We start from the raw sequence: 22,193 nt of genomic DNA, 5'->3' as shown, positions 1-22,193 counted from the left end.
ATATACTTGTGCTTTTCCCTTCTGGTGGTTCAGTTCTATTTTTGCTTCTTCACATTTCTCCTCCTACCTCCTTCCCAGCCAATCCCTAGGTTACTTTCATAACTCCACCTCTTTCACTCCTATTCTCTATTCAAGCTTGTCCAGCTCACTCATACACACACATGCGCATATAAAATGTGTGTGTGTAGATATATATATATATATATATATATATATATATATATATATGTGTGTGTGTGTGTGTGTACATACACACGCATTTTATATATATATATATATATATATATATATATATGTGTGTGTGTGTGTGCATGCGTGTATGAGTTTCTTCTACTGTTAAGTAATGCAGAATTATTTTATTGTGTATATGACACAGTACTTTTATAAAATTAAAGGCCTGCAATGTGTAGGTGTCAAGTATTGAATCTGCATTAATTCTTACTGTTGGGATATGCCCTTTATTAAGAGTTGAAACTATTTTCTTACAGGTTTGTTTTCCACCATTATGCGTGACATGGCAAATATCACCCATGATGGACCAAAATGGATCGTACTGGATGGTGATATAGATCCCATGTGGATAGAATCTCTCAATACAGTCATGGATGACAATAAGGTAAAACTTCTGATACAGTAAATATGTAATAGTTATGTGATATATATAGATCCCATGTGTATAGAATCTCTCAATATAGTCATGGATGACAATAAGGTAAAACTTCTGATACAATAAATATGTAATAGTTATGTCACATAAGGCACATTCTGCCATCTGTGATGTGTAAAAAAATTGTATCACTAAAGAAGTAATGCAATTCACTGAAGAAAGAAATACAATTGAATTTAACGTTAATTGTTGCATTGAAAGCAGCAGATGACAGTATGTTCAACCATCGGGTCAGGATTGTGAAATCTTAATTTAGAAAAGTAAGAAATATTACATTCTTACATTCCAAAGTACATTTAGCCAAAAACCTTTATGAATCAACTGAGCTATATTAAGCAAAACAGTATTTTTCAAGGAAATAATAGTAGATGTTTTTTAAACAATATGGATTTGCACTGTGAATCCTCCAAAGTCATTCCCTTGGATAATTATTTAGCTTGCATCTTTTGGTTCCTCTTACTTGAATGAAAATGCAAGAGGTACACTGATCCATATGTGTGACTCACTTGTTACCCTAGAGAGAGATGGCCTAACTCTCCTACAGTTGTAAAACGTTCACAAGCAAGTCAGGATGACATTGCTATCACCTCATTGCTACCCTCTAGAGGATTCTTTTTGTGAAGACAGTCAGTCACAATGCTAACCATAACTTGCACTCCACTCGGTCTCATTGTATTTATATTGTACATTTATAGGTTCATAGGTGTTTACTAGGCTAACAACCACAAGGGCCTTTTTAAAGGAGTACCGCACCCACAGACTCAAAAAACATGTTTACAACATCATGGCATGACGTTTCCTACACTTTAACAGCACTCTGGGATTATTTACAGGATTTTAAATATTTTTATATGTAATTCCAGACTCTGACCACCTGGAGGCTGGTATATTGACATGGTTTGGGTAAATCAGGTTGCCATTCAGTATCCCAGAAGTCATTGTTTGGCTCAAAAATGTTGCATCATGCAGGCCTCCATTTGCCTAAAGTTCCTGTCATTTCATAGATGTTGCATGCGTACAAAGTACTGAGTAAAATACAACAGTGTGAGTAACATTCCCTGCTGCTGAATGACTACTTAAAACAGAAACAGTGCAAATGCCACAGAACACACTCAAAGTGCTGTTTACTGCTGCCTTTTTTTCTAATTTAGTTTAAATGGCACTAATTTGTGAGACAATGAATTCCAGTCCCATTTACTTCTCCCCTCCCCCATAATACTTAGCTTCCCTAGCTGTCATAGTCCTGAGGGTAATTTAACCTGGTAATTCCATTGATTGGCAGATCTCAGCAGGGTGCTTGACTCATGGAATTTAATCTTTGCTCTAGCATTTCCTTTGTTAGAGGGGACATTTTTTTTGCTGCCCTATAGCCATGGCCTTACTTGACTGCATTCACATCCAGTTTATGTAGCAACTCCTGTAAGATCTTGCACCGAGGAGCTAAAGAATAAAACATTTATACTATTAACCAGTTTAGATCTTTATTACTTAAAGTGTTAAGGTATCACTTCATGTTTCCACCTTGTTAAAATTTGAGATTTACATGTGCAAAGTGTGCTGGTATGCAGTGTTTGCCTTCATATGTTTTTACTCCACTGGTTGGTTTGCTAAAAAACCTTTTGCAGTGTCCCTGGATTTGTCTTTGTACATACAGACCACATTGCTATATTTCCCCTTCCTTTTTCTTGCGTCCAGAAGTCACTTATAACAAAGTAAATTTTTTATTGATTTTTTTTTAAATAAAGGACATCAAGGTTAATATACCTTGAATCAGATAATGGATGCCACTGCAAAGAATCACTGTTGAAATATTTGTGCATGGACAAAATCCCTTACTAAATCTATTTGCCAGCCTCCAGTTCAATTGGTGCTATGGCTTTAATAAACTGGTGTGTTTGCTCATGCCTTCCAAATATCTCCACCATTACATACCAGTTTTGCAGTGTAGTAACCACCCAACATGCCCATACACCTTTAGCCATCAATATGCAGCTACTCCTGTTCATGTGAGTATGTGAATTCATTTTCAGACATAAGGTGTGGAAGCTGCACTGAATAATTCTAGGTGCTTTTTCAGGTTTCACATGGTGCTTGCTTAGAGCTACTCTCATGTTAAGCCACTATGAATATGTTGCACTGCCACCTCTGATACCAGGGTAATGTTTTAATCTTTCTATTCCCGCACTGCAAACTAGCAGTATCTGGTGCAAATACAACAATAAAGTATGCAAGCGATATACCACCTAAGCATCATTTACTGTGCAGAATGTACAAGTATGCATACCAAATTTCTATGTTTCCAAACATCGGTGTTACTACACTACTACTGAATAAAATGAACATATTGAAATGCAACATGAACTGTTACCAGATGTAATTAAGATTTTTTCCTTTATAAACAAATTTCCATGATTCTCTGGCTGTTTGGTTTATTTCACTTTACTGGCTACCTGTAGAGGTTTGCTCTTTCTTAGCAAGTTGCAGTAAATATTTTGTTATCCGGTTGTTTACCTGGTTAGTTTGACTGGGCACACTATGAACGTTTCCAGCGGCGTCCCAGGGGTAAAAGCTCAAAATGGTGCCATCCAAATGGTCTGACCTTGTACTGTAGACCCTTAACTGCTGCCTTGCATATCTTTCATAAGGCAGATCTGAATTATTCATTGCAATGTCCAATTCAGAGTTTCATCTACAGATTGTGTGCCTACTGCCTTTGACGAATACATTGCCTAGGTTACAGTAAAAAAATAACATTGCAATAGGGGATGGATGGCAATCCAAAGAAACTAAGACAGTCATGACTGCCGCACCCAACATTAGAGTACAACTTACGATTTCCTATCCATCTACAGGTTGCGGTAGTAGAACCCACAGCCATATGATTAAAAAGCAAATATACTCACCGATGTGCTGCTACCACTGCTTTCAAGTGCTGTAGCACAATTACTGATGACCATGTGCTAAACAAAACAATTACACATTGAAAACAGATTTCACATCAAGACACTGACAAAAACAATGGCAATGCAAATACAATCAGAGGGAATTAAGAAGAAACTGTATAACCTACAAGCTCTGTAGAGAATACAGAAACATCGGCCTAGCCATGCATCCCAAATCTCTGACCAGCTCTGATACCCATGAAAAGTGTAAGCGGGGGTTTGGGAGATGAACCATTTACAGGTTGTCTGTCTCCATTAGAGACATAAGTGCCAAACCAGGGATCAGTTTCCGATTTCCCATCCAATTGTCCAAATTGCACTTGAATTGGGTTAGGGAGGAACTCTGCTTCACATGGATGGGGAGCATGTTCCATAGAAGTAGTAGTCTCCTGGATACAAACCTATCTCTCCAGCAGGATCTATTTATATCACAGGCAAGATTTAAATATTTAGAACAGGTAATTCTGGGACTGTTTGTTTTGTGAATATGCAGGAGGTCCATCAGAGTGGGATCTGACAATGTCCTATATGCCAGGCATAGATCTCCCCTCAAAAGCCTATAGAAGACAGACTACTGGGATAGGGCCTTCAGACCGCCAGGATAGGATATTTTACTTGCTCCCTGTATTTTTACTGAGGAACCTCTGTGGGCATTCCAATTGTTGGATATGCCTGGTTAAGTACATAGCAAAGGGGGCATTGTACTCAGTGATAGGTCTGATGAATGCTAAATACAGTGGAACAATGACTTCCTTGGACTTAGATGCCATACCTTTGTTTTTAAGTTGTGCAATATAGACTGATTTCCTCAGCACTGTAGACATATGATGTTCAAAGGCTAGATTACTATCTATGTGTGTCCATAAGTCCCTGACTACTGGGTCAGTGCTAAGGGGTGTGTTGTCAGTGTGATAGTTACCAGGGATGGATGACTTCCTAAAGCATACTATTATGCATTTCTTGGCATTTAGTTTTAGTCCATAACAAAACAAACAGTAATAAAAGACAATTTATCTTTTCCTCCATATAATGAAGAGGGTCTTTATACTTATAACTTACTCCCAGATTATCCTCCCTTTTTCATAATCCCTACTCTGTCACTCTACATACTGTTGCAACACCTTGCATTCCCTGTTAGTAACTATATCATCTCTGACACACATCAGCCAGAAGACAATGTCCTTCTCATGACAGATGGCTAAGCAACTGGGTGCAGTGACCTCCCCCACTGACGTTGCCATGCCAACATGCAGAAGTGCCATATGTTAGCATGCGTAGGATACTTTAGGGTTGACTCAGTACATGTAGTTTGGTGTTTTGGAAGTAGACATTAAACGACAGCTATGGCTTTTGACTGGTTTGCTTTTTAAAGTTATCTCATTCTTGATGCAGATCAGCTTACCAAAACTACCTCTCTCATCCTGTCGTGGACAAAGGCACCCGGCATATTCTGCCCCACCTTACACACGCTTAAGCTTTTGTCTGGCATGCAAACTGAGTTTATAATAATTTGTTGCAAGCCTTTCTAGGTTTTACTGATCATGAGTCTGTACTAAAAAGAATCAGTAATTTGTCAATATTTACTTTTTTATGAACCTGTAGGTATTAAAAGAAGACTTTAGTAAATGTACAATATGGACTGGAATCAGTCATGTAACGCATTTTAGTGCATCTATCTTGGTACTTGAGAGCATCTACACTCGCATCTCCAGTGACTTGTCTGTACAACCTCAAAACCTGACATTAACTTGCAACCCCCCCCCCCCCCCACACACACCTGCCAAGTATAAACATAATGATTTCATGGTCACGCAACATTGGGGGAAGGGTAAATTTCCCAAAAATCAGTGAACAAAGATTTAAAGCAGTGCCTTTTTTCATCTTTTCATGACTGGACAAACAATTTAAGAAATGAGCACATCCAAGGAATTTTAACCTTAGCCCATTTTAACACAACTACCTGATGTGAAGTTGTTGGCCTTTTTTAAAAAAAGATCACTGTTTGTGCATAAAGTCCTGTGGTAGAGTTTGGGTGATGTGTGTGATGATGCACAATATGAATTGTGCACTCATTGATGGAGATTACTCCAAGGGGAAATTTCCCTTCCCCTGAGGAGTAGTGACCTTGGAGTTGGTGAAGAGGGCACTAATCCCTTATAAGGAGTTATGAGGAAGGGAACTCTGGCATCCATAAAAATGAGTTGTAATCACATGCCATTTCAGATTATTTAATTGCAGAAATGAGCTAAAAGTAATCAACACTCATAAATATCCTAGATCAGTCTCTGTAGATAAAAACATGCAGATGTTCTTCATCTCACATTGCTGCAGTCCTTACTTATGGGTAGTCCGCTGTCCTCGGTCGGCCCGAATACCAAAGTATTAGGCTGACGTCGGTCATGGGCGCCTAGATCTGACATCAGAGCGTCAGGGTATAAAGGCGCATGACCGACGTCATATCCTCAGTCTTTTTTGCCGCATGGTCCGATGCAGAAGCAGCGTTGCAAGTGCCGTTCGGCGTTCTGAAATTTTTCGTTTTCGGAGTTTCAGACCGATACCAAGTTGGGCTAAGTACCCCGTTGGGGAATATTTTTGTTTTTTCTTGCCTCAGTTACTCACCGGATGTCAGAAAAAGTGAATAATTGTATTTCTTGTGGGAAACAGATACCGCATAGGGATTACCACTCGCTTTGTATTCCTTGTTTGGGACCGGAGCACGATGTAGTTGGGTGTCGGTTTTGTGCTAGGTTTAATAAGCGCACTATAAAACGGAGGTTAGATTGTGCTAGGTTAGTCTTTGGCAAGAGGTGTAATTATAATATGCCGTTGGATGTTCCGACGCCTGCTTCTACTAAGAAGCGCAAAGACAAATCTTTAAAGCCTAGGCAGGATGATTCGTCCGTTTCGGACGCCGGACCTTTAGAAGCTACAGCTGAACAGGTGGATCCGGCTGAAGTTTCTGTTGAGTCCCAGGGGGAAACTTTGATTTTACAGGATGTGGCCTCTCAGGAGGCAGGTCAGGCTGAAGGGGCCTCTCAGGTTACTATTCTCCCTTCTATGCCTAGGGTGGTTAGGCCTTCTGCTACTGTTTCTAAGGCTCCTTCTAAAGGCAGGTCTGTCTTGCCTTCCTCTGGTGTCAGTTCTGGTTCTTCAGGGTCTGTGCCTAAAAAGCACATGCTTAAAATGGCAGAAGATTTGATTACTTTAATTAGAGGTTCTATGCCCCCTCCTGATAAGAGGCCCAGGATGGAGCCAGAGTTGGAAAGTTTGGAGCAGGCCTCAGATGATTCAGAGTCTTCTGATGAAGACATTCAAGATTTCCCTCCTTATTCTGATTCTGATGCAGAGGATTCCACTCCTTCTGCTTCTCCTCCAGAGGATTTTTCATTTTCAGAAACTCTGCATTCCATGAGGGAGCATTTTAAGTGGGAGGGACAGGATTACTCTGATTCCCGGAAGAGACTTAGGGAGTTCTTGTTTTACCACAGCATAGACCCTTAGCTATACCTCCGGTTTTGGATGTTGTTTCAGATGTTTTCTCGAAGCTTCCCTTAATCCAGATTCTGTGCCTCCTGCCCCAGTTAAACCGGACAGGTATTACAGGGTGCCTGAGGCTCATAAATATCTGTATAAGAGTCCTAGGGCGGACCCAGAAACTATTAGTCAGGGGCCTAAGGGTGTTAGAGCCTCTGTTGTTAAGAATCCGGTTCCTCTGGATAAGGAAGCTAGAGCTTTGGATAGATGGGGTAAGAAGGTGTATACCTCTTCTACTTTAGCAATGAGAGCTTTGAACTGCCAGTTTCATATGTTGAAGTATCAGAATTTCCTCCTTTCTCAGCTAAGATCTAAAGTGGATGCTTTGGCAGAGGGCATAGAGTGTAAAGAATTGCAGGATTTAGTGCATGTTTCTGAACAGGTGGGTAAGCACTCTTTGCAATGTGGTTTTGATGCTTTACAGGCTTCTTCTAGGGTGGCGGCCACTGGTTCAGTTATTCGTAGGCACGCCTGGCTTAAGGATCAGAATTTGTCTGAGCATGTTAAGTCTAGAATTCTGGATGCCCCTTTACAGTCTGAAGTTTTGTTTGGTCCTCCTGTGGAGTCAGTCTTAAAGAAAATGGAAGACAAGGCTAAGTCTATGCAGACTGTTAAAGATTTTTGCAGGTACAACCTCCAAAGTTTAGTAGAAATTGGCCTACTAAGGGGTGGACGTACCCTTCTTCTGATTCTCAGTCTAGGGGTAGATCTAGGCGTGGTAGGGGCAGAGCTCAGAGTACCTTCAGGCCGAGACAATGGAGTTCGCCTGCTCAATCTGCTGGTGAGGGCAGGGGCCAGTCCTTTCGTAAACAGGCCCAATGACCTGCATTTTCAGCTGCCAGATTCTTCTTGCCTGGCAGCTCCTTTGGGAGGAAAGTTGGCTCTTTTCAAGCAAAATTGGCATTTAGTCACCCAGGACAAATGGGTATTGGACATTATAAACCAAGGTTACAAGTTCTATTTCCATACCATGCCTCCTTTCAAAGGTATGCCAGACGTCCCTCCTCGGCAAAGGATAGAGGCTCACAGACAAATTTCTTTACTTCTTCAAATAGGAGCTATACAGCCAGTTCCTCTGTCAGAAGTGGGCCTAGGATTTTATTCTCGCCTGTTTCTAGTTCCAAAGAAAGGGAACACGTGGAGACCAATTTTGGATTTATCTATCCTCAACACTTACCTGGACATTCCAAAGTTCAAGGTGCTGACTTTACAACAACTTTTACCTCTGTTGGGAAAAGATCACTGGATGGTTACTCTGGATCTCAAAGAGGCTTACCTTCATGTTCCTATCAGGCCCAGTTGCAGGAGGTACCTGCGTCTCGGGCTGGAAATTTACATTATCAGTTCTCTGCATTGCCCTTTGGCTTATCTACTGCGCCCAGAGTGTTCACAAAGGTTCTGGCTCCAGTGATAGCTTTTTTCAGACTCAGAGGAATACAGATTTATCCTTATTTGGACGACTGCCTGATTATTGCACAAGAAAGGGACGAACTTCTTCATCATCTACAGTATGTGATGGCAGTGTTAAGATGCCTAGGGTATTCTGTGAACGAAACAAAGTCCAGTCTAGTACCCTCTCAGGACATGTGCTTTCTGGGTGTGAGACTGAACACAGCTTCCCAGATGGCCTTTTTGACCCCGGACAAACAAAGAAGCCTTTCTCCTTATTTCCATCAAATGTCTCTACGGTCCAGGCTGACTGCAAGGACAGTCCTTCAAGCCTTGGGGTTCATGGCATCTTGTATTCTGGTACTTCCCAATGCCAAATTGCATATGAGGAAGCTTCAATGGTATCTCAAAAATGTATGGACACAGCACTGCCAAGATCTAGACACTGTCATTCAGATAATACCTTGCATTCAGAAGGAGTTTTTGTGGTGGGCTCAGGAATGTCACCTAAACAAGGGACTCTCTGTGACCCGGCCAGAGGCGAGTCAGATTCTAACGACAGATGCCTCGGACAAGGCTTGGGGAGCACACCTCAATGGAAAATGGGTGCAAAACACGTGGCCTGTCAAACTCCAGCATTTGCATATCAACTTGAAGGAAATGTTAGCAGTCCAGTTTGCATTGATGGCTTTCAAAGATTTACTTCACCCAGGGCAGGTGTTGATTCAAACAGACAACACTACTGTCATGTGGTACATCAACAAGCAGGGGAACCCATTCTTACCCTCTTTGCAGGCAAGCGATGATTCTGTGGGAAACTGCTCTCAATCTACACCTCAATCTTCAGGCAAGGTTTCTACCAGGAGCACAGAACTCCTTAGCAGATGTATTGAGCAGACAAATAGTGGATCCTCACGAATGGAAATTGGATCCTCTTGTATTTCAACAGTTGACAGTGTTATGGGGAACTCCAGACATAGATCTGTTCGCTTCTCCACTAAATTACCAGTTGCCAAAGTTTTGCACAAAAATGTTTCATCACACAGCTTGGAAGGTGGACGCTCTATCATTCAGTTGGAACAATCTGCATGTATATGCCTTTCCACCTCTGCCTCTTCTTCCCAAGGTACTTTTGAAGGCCAGACAAGACAAGCCAACCATGATTTTGATAGCACCGGATTGGCCTCGACAACACTGGTACCCACTACTGAGGAGTTTAGTATGAGAACCTCCATGGCCTCTGCCTTTGATTCCGCACCTTTTGTCACAAGAGGACAGTCACTTCCTCAATGTCAAGATTCAGTCTCTGCATCTAACAGCCTGGCATATTCTGTTTTAGACTCTGGAGGGTCTCAGCTTCCACAACAAGTTTTGAATGTTATTTTGGAGGCCAGGAGGCCTAGTACCAGGAAAGTTTACGCTGATAAATGGAGGAGATTTTTATTTGGAGCAAAGGAAAGGACTTTGATGTCTCCAAACCTGATTTAAGTGTTGCTCTTCAATATCTTACTGAGTTATTGGACAAGGGTTTGTCTTTCTCCTCAATAAAGGTCCATGCTGCAGCCATTTCTGCTCACTATGATTGTGACCCTCCTTTATTCTCTCATCCTTGGTTTAAGCAATTTCTTAGAGGGGCAAAGAATATAAGACCCCGTAGAGCTCCTACTCCTGCTTGGGATCTCAATTTTGTGTTGGAAAAACTTACTCTACAACCTTTTGAGCCTGCAGCTACTGCCGAGTTAAAGTATTTGTCATGGAAAACTGCTTTTTTGTTGACCATTACCTCTGCAAGAAGGGTTTCTGAATTACAGGCCCTCATGGCAGTGGAGCCTTTCCTGATTTTTCATAAGGATAGGGTATCTTTGCGTACTAATCCTTCCTTTATGCCTAAAGTGGTTTCTAGTGTGGCCTTAAATCAAACTATTCATTTGCCTACTTTTTATGCAAACCCCCAAAATAAAGGGGAGAAAATTTTGCATACTTTGGATATTCACAGGCAGTTGCGTTATTATTTGAGCAGAACCAAGGAGTTCAGACAGTCTCAGCAATTGTTTGTTTCTTTTGCTTTGGGTTCACAGGGTAAACCTGTTTCAAAACAAACTATTTCTAAATGGATTGGGTTTTGTATTTCTTTCTGTTATTCCCATCATGGTAAGGAGATTCCTGCTGGAATCAGGCCTCATTCCACTACGGCCTTTTATGGGGGGTAGCTACAAAAGACATTTTGGAGGCAGCTACTTGGAGTTCAGTGCATACCTTTTCTAAACATTACCACCTTCCTCTTTATTCTAAGTCTAGGGCTGGATTTGCCACTGCAATTTTACAGGGCATTTTAGCGGCCCCTAATGCTTTATGATTTTTACCATCCTCCCTTTCCCGTTGCTTTGGGATTCTACCCATAAGTAAGGACTGCAGCAATGTGAGATGAAGAACATAGTACAGTTTTGTACCTACCATAAATGTAGATGTTCGAAGATCCACATTGCTGCAGTCCAATTTACCCTCCCTCCTTCCCCACTGTAGTTTGACTTGGTGCTATGCTTTAGGTGATGGTTGTTGTTGGGCATGTTTTTGGAAGGTATTCTGTTTTGGGCTGTGGCCTTTCTGGTTTGGCCTTCTGACATCTGGGGCAAGAAAAGACTGAGGATATGACGTCGGTCATGCGCCTTTATACCCTGACGCTCTGATGTCAGATCTAGGCGCCCATGACCGACGTCAGCCTAATACTTTGGTATTCGGGCCGACCGAGGACAGCGGACTACCCATAAGTAAGGACTGCAGCAATGTGGATCTTCGAACATCTACATTTATGGTAGGTACAAAACTGTACTTTTTGAAATTCTGAGATTATCTCAATATACATGCTGACTAAGTTCAGGTAACAAAAGTTCCATCAGTTATCTAATTAGAATTCTATTTATTTATTTTACATTTGTTTACCGGGCCAAAGACCCATTTTCAGCAGAGGCCCAGAGAGAGAAAAGCTCCATACAGAGAACTGCAAATGACAATATTTAAACAGTAACAATTCTAATAAATGCAGTATTTTAACAGAGGAAGTAAAAATTTACAGAATATAAAATAAAAGTATATGCAAGGAGAAGAAGCGGTGCTTAGAAAAGACATTGGTGGTTATGGGTAAAATGGAAAGGAAGGCGAAAAGCAGACATTGACAGAGAGGTAGAGGATGAGAGAGGAAAAAGAATGCCTGAGTAGTAGATAAAGTGAAAAAGTGTCTGGATGTTACTCAATATGGATGTAGTATTGAGAGAGCACACAAGGGTAAGTCTGAAAGAAGTGGAAGAAAGTAAAAGAAAGGGGGAACAGGACTTATGATAACACAGCATGTCATACTGAAGAAGCAGAGGAGGAGACTGGAAAATGGTGGAAAGAGATCAGCTGAGAGAGAAAAGCCTAGAAGAGCTAGAGGAGAAGGGTTATAATGAACAAGAAAACGATTTCTAAGACCTTTTATATAAACGGTGCAAAGAACAGAAGCAGGATTGCAATTTCTATAGTTCATTTGATTTCCTGGTATATATATTGCTCCTAATGAAAAAAAGTAATACAAAACAAATATTGGGAAAATCATTGTTAAGATAAACCTAGTCAACAGAGGAACATGTCATTGTTTAGCTGTCATATATTGTTTATAATAATGTGGAATGAAAAAGATATTTAACATAGCAGGTTTTTTGAATATTTCATACTTAATTCACAAAATAGCCCTGTAAGCTATTTTGAATATGCAAAGCATGAGAATGTTTATTAGCTGGTGATTGCACATAGCAGAAATAATAAAATACTGAGCAACCTGGAGAAGTAACCTGCTGCAGTGGTTCTGCTTTTTTGTTTAGTCTGAATTATAAATACTTGTATGACGGAATCTTGAGCAGAAAACACCAGATATTATATAAAGCCAATAAATGACTGAATCTCAAAACCAACTGATAATTGTGTCTTTTATACTAGTAAGGTGAATAATACTTGATTCATACAAATCTCTCTGTAAACATGGACAAGTACCTGTTGAAGAAATGCAAAGGCCATAACACTGAATCGTAAGTTTTATAAAAGGTCATCCATTCCTCATAGTTGTATAAATATGTAAATGGTTAATTTCCTTAATTTAAATCCATGTATGTAATTGCCAATAACGCTGATATTTTTGCAGAAATGTAAATTAGCTGTGTTATATAATGTAATTAATGCTGCACTGCACAAAGGACAGAGTCTGCTAATAGTGATTAGAATAGTGTCCAGTAAACAGAATAAATGTTACAAATTGAAATAAATTGCAGTGAATGTGCAGACCCCAAGTGTTTTTACAAGGGGACCCCATCTCCTTTTCTTCCTGCATATACCCACTCCTATTTTTTTTTTATCCTATTTTTTTTTCTACTCTTGTTTTACACTTTGTTTAAGGAAAGGCGATCCTTCCTTTCTGGAAAACCAGATATTCCTCATTTTCTGATATTGTACAACCTCAGAGTTGTAGGAGGATGCAACCTTGAATTTAGAATAGATTAGTAGTGGGTTTGCTTATACAAAATTAAAGTGGGCGTTTGTTTTATTTATTTATCTTTTTATTTACAGTTAAGAACTTTTTCTCCTGTTTTCTAGCTTAACATTACTATGGTATGTTCTGCTTCAGCTTTATTACCTTTATTTTTTTTATGATTATTTTACATGTATGATAATGAAGTAGAGGCAGTGTTGCAGTAATAGTTGATAGGGATAAGTTAGAAATGGTGAAGAAAAACCTGAAATAATTTAAGAGCTCAGTTATAAATTTTTTCTGGAGCTTCATTCATAAGATAAGGATAAGAAGTAGAAAAAGCACATATATATATATATATATATATATATATATATATATATATATATATATATTTACACACACACACACACACACACACACACACACACACAAGTATAGGTCTACTTCACTTGACCTAAATTTCATTTGACTGACACCCATTTCACCGACAAGTAAGACATAGGTTTGTTGTGGGTTTTCCTTCAACTGTGACTTGTTTGTGATAAAAAGAGTTACTGTAACTTATAGTGCTGACTGTTAGAATGCCAATAGTGATGTAGAAAGTAGTGTTGTAGTGTTCCTAATGTGGGTTTTTCTATTTACAATTTTATGGGAAGTATCTAAAGTAATTTGACGAATGTTTTGTGCTTTCTCAGCAGTAGTGGCAGAGTGGAGAGTACTGTAAGGCAAGTTAAAGGTATATGCCCTTTTACCCACTGTAGTGCAATCCTGGAGTTATATATAATTAGGAGGGGTTGGGGGGCACAGCCCCACTCAGTGGGGGTGTGGGGGACATAGTCCCTCACCTAGTTTGGTTGTACATTGTCCCGTTTCTGTTAAGAGTGTTAGGAAGTAGTTTAGTTCTGGAAAGGGTTAGTTATTGGTGTTCTAAGTGTGCTTGTCTATGGTTTAAAATTTAGTATGTTGAAATTCAGCATTGTAATCTGACAGTCAAATGGGAGTCAGCCAAATGAGTTGTCAGTCAAAAATAAAATTTAGGTCAAGTGAAGTAGACTCTCTCTCTCTCTCTCTCTCTCTCTCTCTATATATATATATATATATATATATGTGTGTGTGTGTGTGTGTTTGTAATGTAAACCTATGTAAAGCAGTCTAGCTTAAAAAATGCATGAGAATCTGACTTTTTATTTTTATTGGCAGATATATATTTCTAGACAGTTGTAGACAATGTTCAACTGTACAGTTATTTAGAATTACTGTAGATGCAAGGCTATGCATTTTAAGGAATGTCTCAGACTAAAATGTCTCATGCATTATATTTATTCTGGAAATGTTGGGCAGCTCTGTCTAATGAATTCTTCATGGCAGAACCTTTCACATCCCATACAATCTAAGTTAAACAAGTAAAAGTGAGACCACACTTAACATTTGGAAATGGTCATTGGCCAAAAGAATGACTGAACACTGGCTTTCTGATGTTGCATCATATCACTGGGTAGATAATCAATAAGCCCAATTCACTAATCAGTTTTCTTTCTTTCTTTCTTTTTTTTTTTGTGGACTGAAAACAGAAGTGAAATAATTTCTTTAGGGCAAAAACTGGCTGTGATGGTTTAATTCAAACTTTGATTGCCCTGTCTCTCTTATTTTCCATCTTTAATCATTAGAGAAAACAACATGGTGCAGAATACAGATTTGTATTCAGAGACTTAATAAACTAGGCATGTATTTCAAATGACACCACTGATATATGCAAAATGCACAGAACATGCAGAAAACAGATGTCAATTAAAAGTCAATTAAAACATAGAAAAATAAAATTCATTACAATGAGCAAAGAAAATAGAGTTGTAGTTCTAAATCAGTAAGCTTTAAAGCAGCCTGCTTTTTTCCCCTGCTACTAGATATGCATATGCATTTCCATATTTTAAGAGGCCATTAATAGGCATGTGTCTCATGATTTTCTTCAGCCATAACTTAAATGTAAGCAGGTGTCATTTTGGATAGTCAACTGGGGCTACCGATAAGTCTGTGTACTACTGCCAATTGCGGTGTACTATGTAAAGAGACATTTTATATCTCATTTATTTCTCTCACATCAAATGGTAATTAATTTTCATTGCAGAATGCTAATTGATATTCCAGTAATTGCTAGCATGTCTACTTCTTTGATCAATGATTATAGATTTAGTTTTCTGAATGATGTAAGACAAAAACAGTACTCTGTTTTTATCACTTTACTAATAAGAGAGTTACAGTAGACACTACGTGCATACATAAATACATACAAATATTTCTAGCACAGTCATTAATGCCCTTTTAGCCTGCCATTGCCAAAAGACTAAGACAGTGATAGTAGATAGCAAGTGAATGACTATTTTAAAGTTCTGTTTTTACTATCTATTACCAACGTTTTTCCATTTTAATAAATTTTTTATCTCTTGAAGTCTCCTGTGTTATAAGTGGTACTCTTCTTCAAACAGATATGGTCATAAAAGACCTGGGTACTTATGCGGACAACTCTTTCTAATTTGATCATCATGTTTCCACCAAAGTCAGGAAATCCTTTTGTATTGCCCAGTTAATTTCTAAGAGTGTTTCAAAGATCCAAAGACCTCTTCTTATCACTGCACTCTATCCTTAACCAGACCCCATCATTGAATACAGTACCCCCTTTGGCACATACAAATCCAAGCATATCACAGAACTGGAAAGGACCCAACAATTTGTAACCAAAGTAATTAAAGACCTTAAATCATTCAGCTCTCCTGATAGATTAGCATAACTCTCCATATACTCAGTAGTCTGCCATCTGCTCCAGGGTGACCTGTGTTTTGTTTTTCTAGCTATGAAGGACTCATGTCTTATTTGACCTATTTCTTTGAAAAAAAAACAGTGGGTCTACAAACCTCGTACTAGAAATATAAATGTACTACAACAAATAAACAAGACATATTAGAGGGATAGATTCCAAGCTCAGACTATTCCCAGGCTATGGAATATGTTACTACTACAGTTCAGTCAAAGTACTTCTTTGTTCCTGTTTAAGGCAAGTCTAGATGACTGGGATGGGTAAACATATATTTAGTATAGGGTTATCATGTATGACCCTGCTTGATTTGGTTGGTGAGGTGGGTGCTGCTCGTCTTGTGTATTCAAATAAGACAATGAGGCTGGGTGTTCATTTAAGTAGTTTATTACACACAAACACATCAGGATGGCTGACTGAAACATGAAACTAAATGAATGAACTGACTGACTACTACATACATGCATGCTTTTGCTCTGGCTGCTCACTCAAAATGGCACTCTTGCTTACACGTGCTCAGTACTTACATGCACATGCCCATAGACTGGAATGGTTCTTGAAGGTGCACACACACACTGCTCAACATCCTTCCTCTTTGAATATTCAGCCCTGCAATGAAATAACAATTGGATAGGCATGCAAATTATACAGATATATACAAACAATAACAATCATGTCCAGGTTGCTGTGTATTTGGGATTAAGTCTTGAGATACGACCTGACCTTCTAATGTAATAATTAGAACTAGGTTTGGCAACAGGGTAGTCACTGGGGAATGTTCTTGACGATTTTTGGGAATAGTTTCAGGAATAGGAACAGGTGATGAAATGTTCTCTGGAACAGGAACATTGGACAAATCACTCTGAGAATTAAAGTCTCTGTTACAAGCAAAATGTTGCAACACTGGCTCGGACATCGGTAGTAAATGTTTCTAATTCCGCCTGAATTCCATGCTTTGCGACTCAATAATGTACAATCTCAATTCTTCACACAAATGTTTCACAACTCTATTCAGTCATATCCTTTTGCTGTCTGGATTTTCACACTCTCTCTTTCTTTTAATGGATTCAGAGGCTTGCTGTTTTTATCATAATTGGACTTTTGGGACAAACACTTCATTAAGAGTTGAACTTTTACTGTTTTGTTGCTTTTAGCACTTGGAACCAACAAATTCTTATTGATTGGCTTTGTGGTTCTAGTTTGTCTCCACATTAACCTCTGGGCAGTTGAACCAAGAAAATTGTCACGAGGAATGTTTCTGAGATTAAGCAGATTTAGAAAAATATAAGTATTGTCATGTTTGACTTTTCCAACAGCTATTTTGCACTTCAAACTGCACGTTCAGGCAGATCATTTGATTGTGGGTATTCAGGACTAGTCATAACGTGAATAAATTCTCACATTTCTGCAAATCTTTAAACTACTGACTTGTAAACTGTGCACCATTGTCAGAAACGACTTTGTGTGGACTACCATGGACAGAAAAATGTCTCTTCAACTTCGTAATGACAGTTTTGGATGTCAGGTTAGGAAGTAAGTTAATCTTGAACCAATCTGAACAACACTCTACTAACACCAAGTAATGCTGACCATTCCATTCGAAAATATATGTAGCTACTGTCGACCAAGGTAGTTCAGAAATCTGGCTTAGCTGAAGTGGTTCTTTTTGTTGATGCGGTTTAGTACCATCACAAACAGAACAGGCTGAAAGTTCTTTCTCAGTATCTTTACACATAGAAGGCCAAAATACTAGTCCTATTGTCCTTCTTTTGGTAGAATCAGTTCCTGGGTGGCCATGATGCAAGATTTGAATGCAATCTTGTTACAAGGTTTTTGGAAAAATCACTTTTGTTCCTTTCATGATGATACCATCTTCCATCAAAATCTCATCTCTGTAATAAAAATACTGCTGCACATCTGGTGATAAGTAAGATTGCTTTGATGGCCATCCTTGACTGATGGTGATCTTCTACAGAACTGGATCTGAAGCTGTGTGAGTTTTGAGTTCTTCAATTCCATGACCTCAAAATCAAGGTGCCCATTTTCATGCTGTTCAGTGTTTTTTTTTTTTGGGGGTGATCTGGATAAAGTATCAGCAAGATAAAGAAGATTGCATTTTGTGTAAACCAAGTGAAAATTGTACTTTTGCAGTTTTAACATCATGCATTGCAATCTTGCAGGAGCTGTGTGCATAAGCTTTTTAAAAATAGTGACTAAAGGTTGGTGGTCTGTCTCAGTTTGAATCGGTCGGCCATAAATATAATCATGGAACTTCAAACATATAAACACAATTGCCAAGAGCTCTTTCTCTATCTGAGCATACTGCATCTTGGTTTAGGTTAAAGTTCTAGATGCATAGGCCACTGGTCTGCTCTCTTGAAGAATGACTGCACCAAGACCAAATTTCGAAGTATCACAGGAAAGAATTACAGGTTTCTGAACATCATAGTATCTTAAAGTGGGTGGACTGGAAATTCTCTGTTTCAGGACATCAAATGCTCTCTGGTAGTGTTAGGACCAGGACCAAGTTACATCTTTGCATGTCAGCTCTCTTAGTGGTGCTAAATGTTCACTCAAATCTAGAATAAACTTGTCGAAATAGTTGACCATGCCAAGAAAATGTAAGGAAGTCGCATTGTCTGGAGCTGGCATCTCAAGAATTGCGGTTTGCTTGGCAGGATCTGGTTGTAAGCTTGAAATGGTAAACAAATGACCCACATAAGTAATGTCTTGTAGCCTGAACTTGCATTTTTGAGTATTTAGCTTAAGATTCACTTCATGAGCATGTTCCATAACTTTCCTGAGGTTTCTATCATGTTCATGTTCACCATTGCCTCTTACAAGAATATCATCAACTATTATAGCACATGGATAGCCAGAAACAATTTGCTCCATTGCACGTTGAAAGACTTCACTGGAAGAATTTCTCTCAAATAGCATTCTCAAAAATTTGTACCTTCCAAATGGTCTACTGAAAGTGGTTAGCAATGAAGATTTATGATCAAGCAAAATTTGCTAAAATGAACTTTTTGTATCTATGACAGAAAAAAACAGTGGCGTTTGGCATGACAGCAGCAACTTCTATGACTGTGCGCATTGGATGATGAGGTTGTTTTAGTCCTTTGTTCAAATCTCTTGGATCAATACATATTCTAATATCATCTGAGCATTTCTTATGAGCTACCACCATGGAGGATACCCATTCAGTTGGTTCTTCTACTGGACAAATAAATGCACCATTCTCTCTAGCTCAGCTTGGACTCTGCCTTGCAAGGCTACTGGAACTTTCGGTGCTGGTCTGATAACTGGGTGTACCTTGTGGTCTAACTTCATGAAGTACAAAACTGGGAGTTTGCCTAACTTGTCTTTGAAAAGATCAGCTTAGTCAGAAAAAATAGTGTGTGTGAAATTCTCATTGTTACACATGCTTACATGGTGGACTTCTGCATTAAATGAAAGCAGTCCCATTTTCAAACTGCCTTTGAGGCCAAACAATGACTGCACGTGCCTTTAGACTATGTAAAATTGCAAGTCATAGCTGTTCCCAGCAGAGTAACATGAAAGCACTCCACAGCCTTTGGTTTGAATTTCTTCACGACCATAAGCAACAAAGCTTCACACACTTTGCCAGCTCAAGCTTCTCACTAGCTCTTACTTTGGCAAATATTTCTGCTGACATAACATTGCACTTTGAACCAGTATCAGCATTGAGCTCTACAGATCTCCAATTATTCAGAACAGTACAAAATACTTCATTCTTTGCCCACAAATCTACTGTATTGACGGTTTCATCAAGCATTGACACACCATCAACATAAAAAAGTAGGGTCGCAGCTTTCTAATTGATGAACTTCCCTCTTTGAATGGTCTCTTTTAATAAAAGAATGTGCCCCTTTTGATTTGCAAAATCTTTTGAAATGATTCCACTTTTTACATGTGTGACACTGCTGACCAAAAGCTAAGCACTTTTCTCTTCTAGGCTCATGGCTACCTCCACAGTTACATCAGTTGACTATGAGGCTTGCCACAGGTTTTGTTGACTCACCCATCTGCTTCACTGAGCATGCTCTAGATTTTACTGGAGCTGGCCTGGAATTTGCTAGAAAGGCTCATGGTTTCACTGAAGCAACCACACCCTTAGGCTTGTATCTTTTAACTTTGTGCTGCATACATTAGCACTGGGAGGCGCTGCAAGAATGCTTTTCTCATTTATAAGCGTACTTGTGTGCTTTTCTGTGAGCTCATATACCTGACAATTCTCTATGGCCTTATTCAAAGTTATATCACTGTCTCAAAGCCAACTCTTTCTCATTGCATCATCTTTAATACTACACACAAGCCTCTCTTTTATCAACTCATATGTTAAATCATCAAATCTGCACATTTTTGCTTGTTTCTCAAGTCAGTTAGATATGCTGCAAAAGTTTCACCAGGCATTTGATCTCTAGTGTAAAATATGTGCCTTGCCATTGTAATATTCGTTTGTGTTGCACATTTCTCTATATTTACATTTTAAGTACTAGGGGTCTACCCGCATTTCAGCTTGTACCACAATATGGCAGTCTTCCCCCTCCCTTGCATACACAGCTGGGGCATACACAAAGGAACGCTTCCTTTCAGTGCCTTCAGAATCAGCTAAATTATGCAGAATAAATGCCTTTGTACATGCATCTTTGCCAGCAAAAGCAGCCTGTATGAAAATATACTCTTGCTCAAACACTCTCCTGATCTCAGCAACATTATCAAATACAAGTGGAGTAGGTCTGCAAAATCCCTCTGAATGCCAACAAATTGCTTTTGTAATTGTTCAAATGCACAGATACACATATATACCAGGCACTCGAAAAAATATTAAATTACCCAACAGTCCCTTTGAAATGACTGTATTTTGTGAAATAATTGTACTGTAATAGTACAGAAACTTGAGAACACTTTGCACACCCTTGATATCGCGGATAGCTTTAGTTAATACAAAAAAGAAGCACATAGCAAAAAAATACAGTTGTTTTCCCTTTTTTATATATTTTATGTGATTCGGAAGCTATTTCAAGCACTTTTGTAAGCATTTTAAATATCTTTTAGCAATATATCATAATTTTGAACATTTTGTTTAATTAGAAAGTCATCTTGAATGTTTTGAATGCTTCATTTCATATTTTTTTGAGTAAAAAAAAATCATTTAAATGAGTTTTAGTACCTGGATTTGTCTTTCTGACCTGTTTGTGAGTCGTTTGAGCAGGGATGATTCACTCCTGTATATTCCTCCAGTTGTAACTGTGCACCTCATGGTCTTGAAGATGATGTTTTGCTTCGAAACCCTTTCTGGCATCACATCGTTTTAGACATGTCGCTGACACTGTCACTCGTTTTGTGTATTCAATAAGATGATGAGGCTGGGTGTTCAATTAAATAGGTTATTGCACACAAACACATCAAGATGGTTGACTGAAACATTAAACTAAACAAACTGACTGACTACTACATACATACATGCTTTCACTCTGGCTGCTCACTCAAAATGGCACTCTTGCTTGCATGTGCTCAGTACTTACATGCATGTGCCCATAGACTGTAATGGCTCTTAAAGGCGCACACACAAACTGATCAACAGTGGGCACGATAAAGTAGTAGTAGTCAAGAATATTTAAGTACGTCTTCTTAAAAGTGTATATGGCTATGCCTGTTAATGGTCCCTGTGATAATACCCCTCAAACTCTTAGTGCAAGAAATCTGGACAAAGCCTGACAAAATGGGGCTGACAGAGGCACAAAAATAGGGACATATTTTAAATATTGCTCTTATAAACTTAGAAAGTTGCTAGAGTAACAGGGTTTGTTTTAACATACATTTTCTAAAGGATATGAAGTCTGAAACTCAAATGTATGTCATCATTTAGTGACTTCAGTCCTCAGTTCATCCCAGTCATTTACCAGAAAACAAAATTTTATGAGGAACAGACCAAAAATATTTGCCGAAAATCTGTACAGTTGAGAGGTATGTCTGTGATCACTTGCATAGTATTCTTTCTATATTCCTTGAATACCTTCATTATATTTATACATACTGCCTTTCTTATGTCAGTGTTACACATAGTCACCATCTTTTTGAAAACAAACACTTCCTAATATTGCTGATTTGCATAACTATTTCCACCTTGATAGAATGTTCTTTCTTAGATATGGGATATGTATATTTAAATGCCAGTGGTTAGCTAAAGTAATTTGCATAACATGTGATATGCATAATTTCCAGGGAATCTGAATCTAATTTACAATGTAGACCTCATGCACTTTGGATTATATCTGCTGTAACAGTGTGTGATGTACTAAGTCTCCTGACATGACATAGTAT

At 38.8% G+C, this 22,193-nt stretch overlaps 1 protein-coding gene across 1 annotated transcript in view; it reads left to right on the top strand.

Moving 5' to 3' along the window:
• The window catches only part of DNAH9 (dynein axonemal heavy chain 9), a 3,419,770-nt gene that overhangs the window by 1,739,254 nt on the left and 1,658,323 nt on the right, over positions 1-22,193 (top strand). The window contains exon 33 of the mRNA XM_044069722.1: positions 489-616. Coding sequence (XP_043925657.1) covers positions 489-616 — 128 coding nt within the window. The remainder of the gene's footprint in view (positions 1-488; positions 617-22,193) is intronic.

The sequence above is a fragment of the Protopterus annectens genome, chromosome 4.part0 (genome assembly GCF_019279795.1).
Source record: "Protopterus annectens isolate FY-2018-M chromosome 4.part0, PAN1.0, whole genome shotgun sequence".
Classification (NCBI taxonomy): domain Eukaryota; kingdom Metazoa; phylum Chordata; order Ceratodontiformes; family Protopteridae; genus Protopterus; species Protopterus annectens.
Note: the sequence above shows the minus strand (reverse complement) of the source record. Positions and strands in the feature narration are given on the sequence as shown.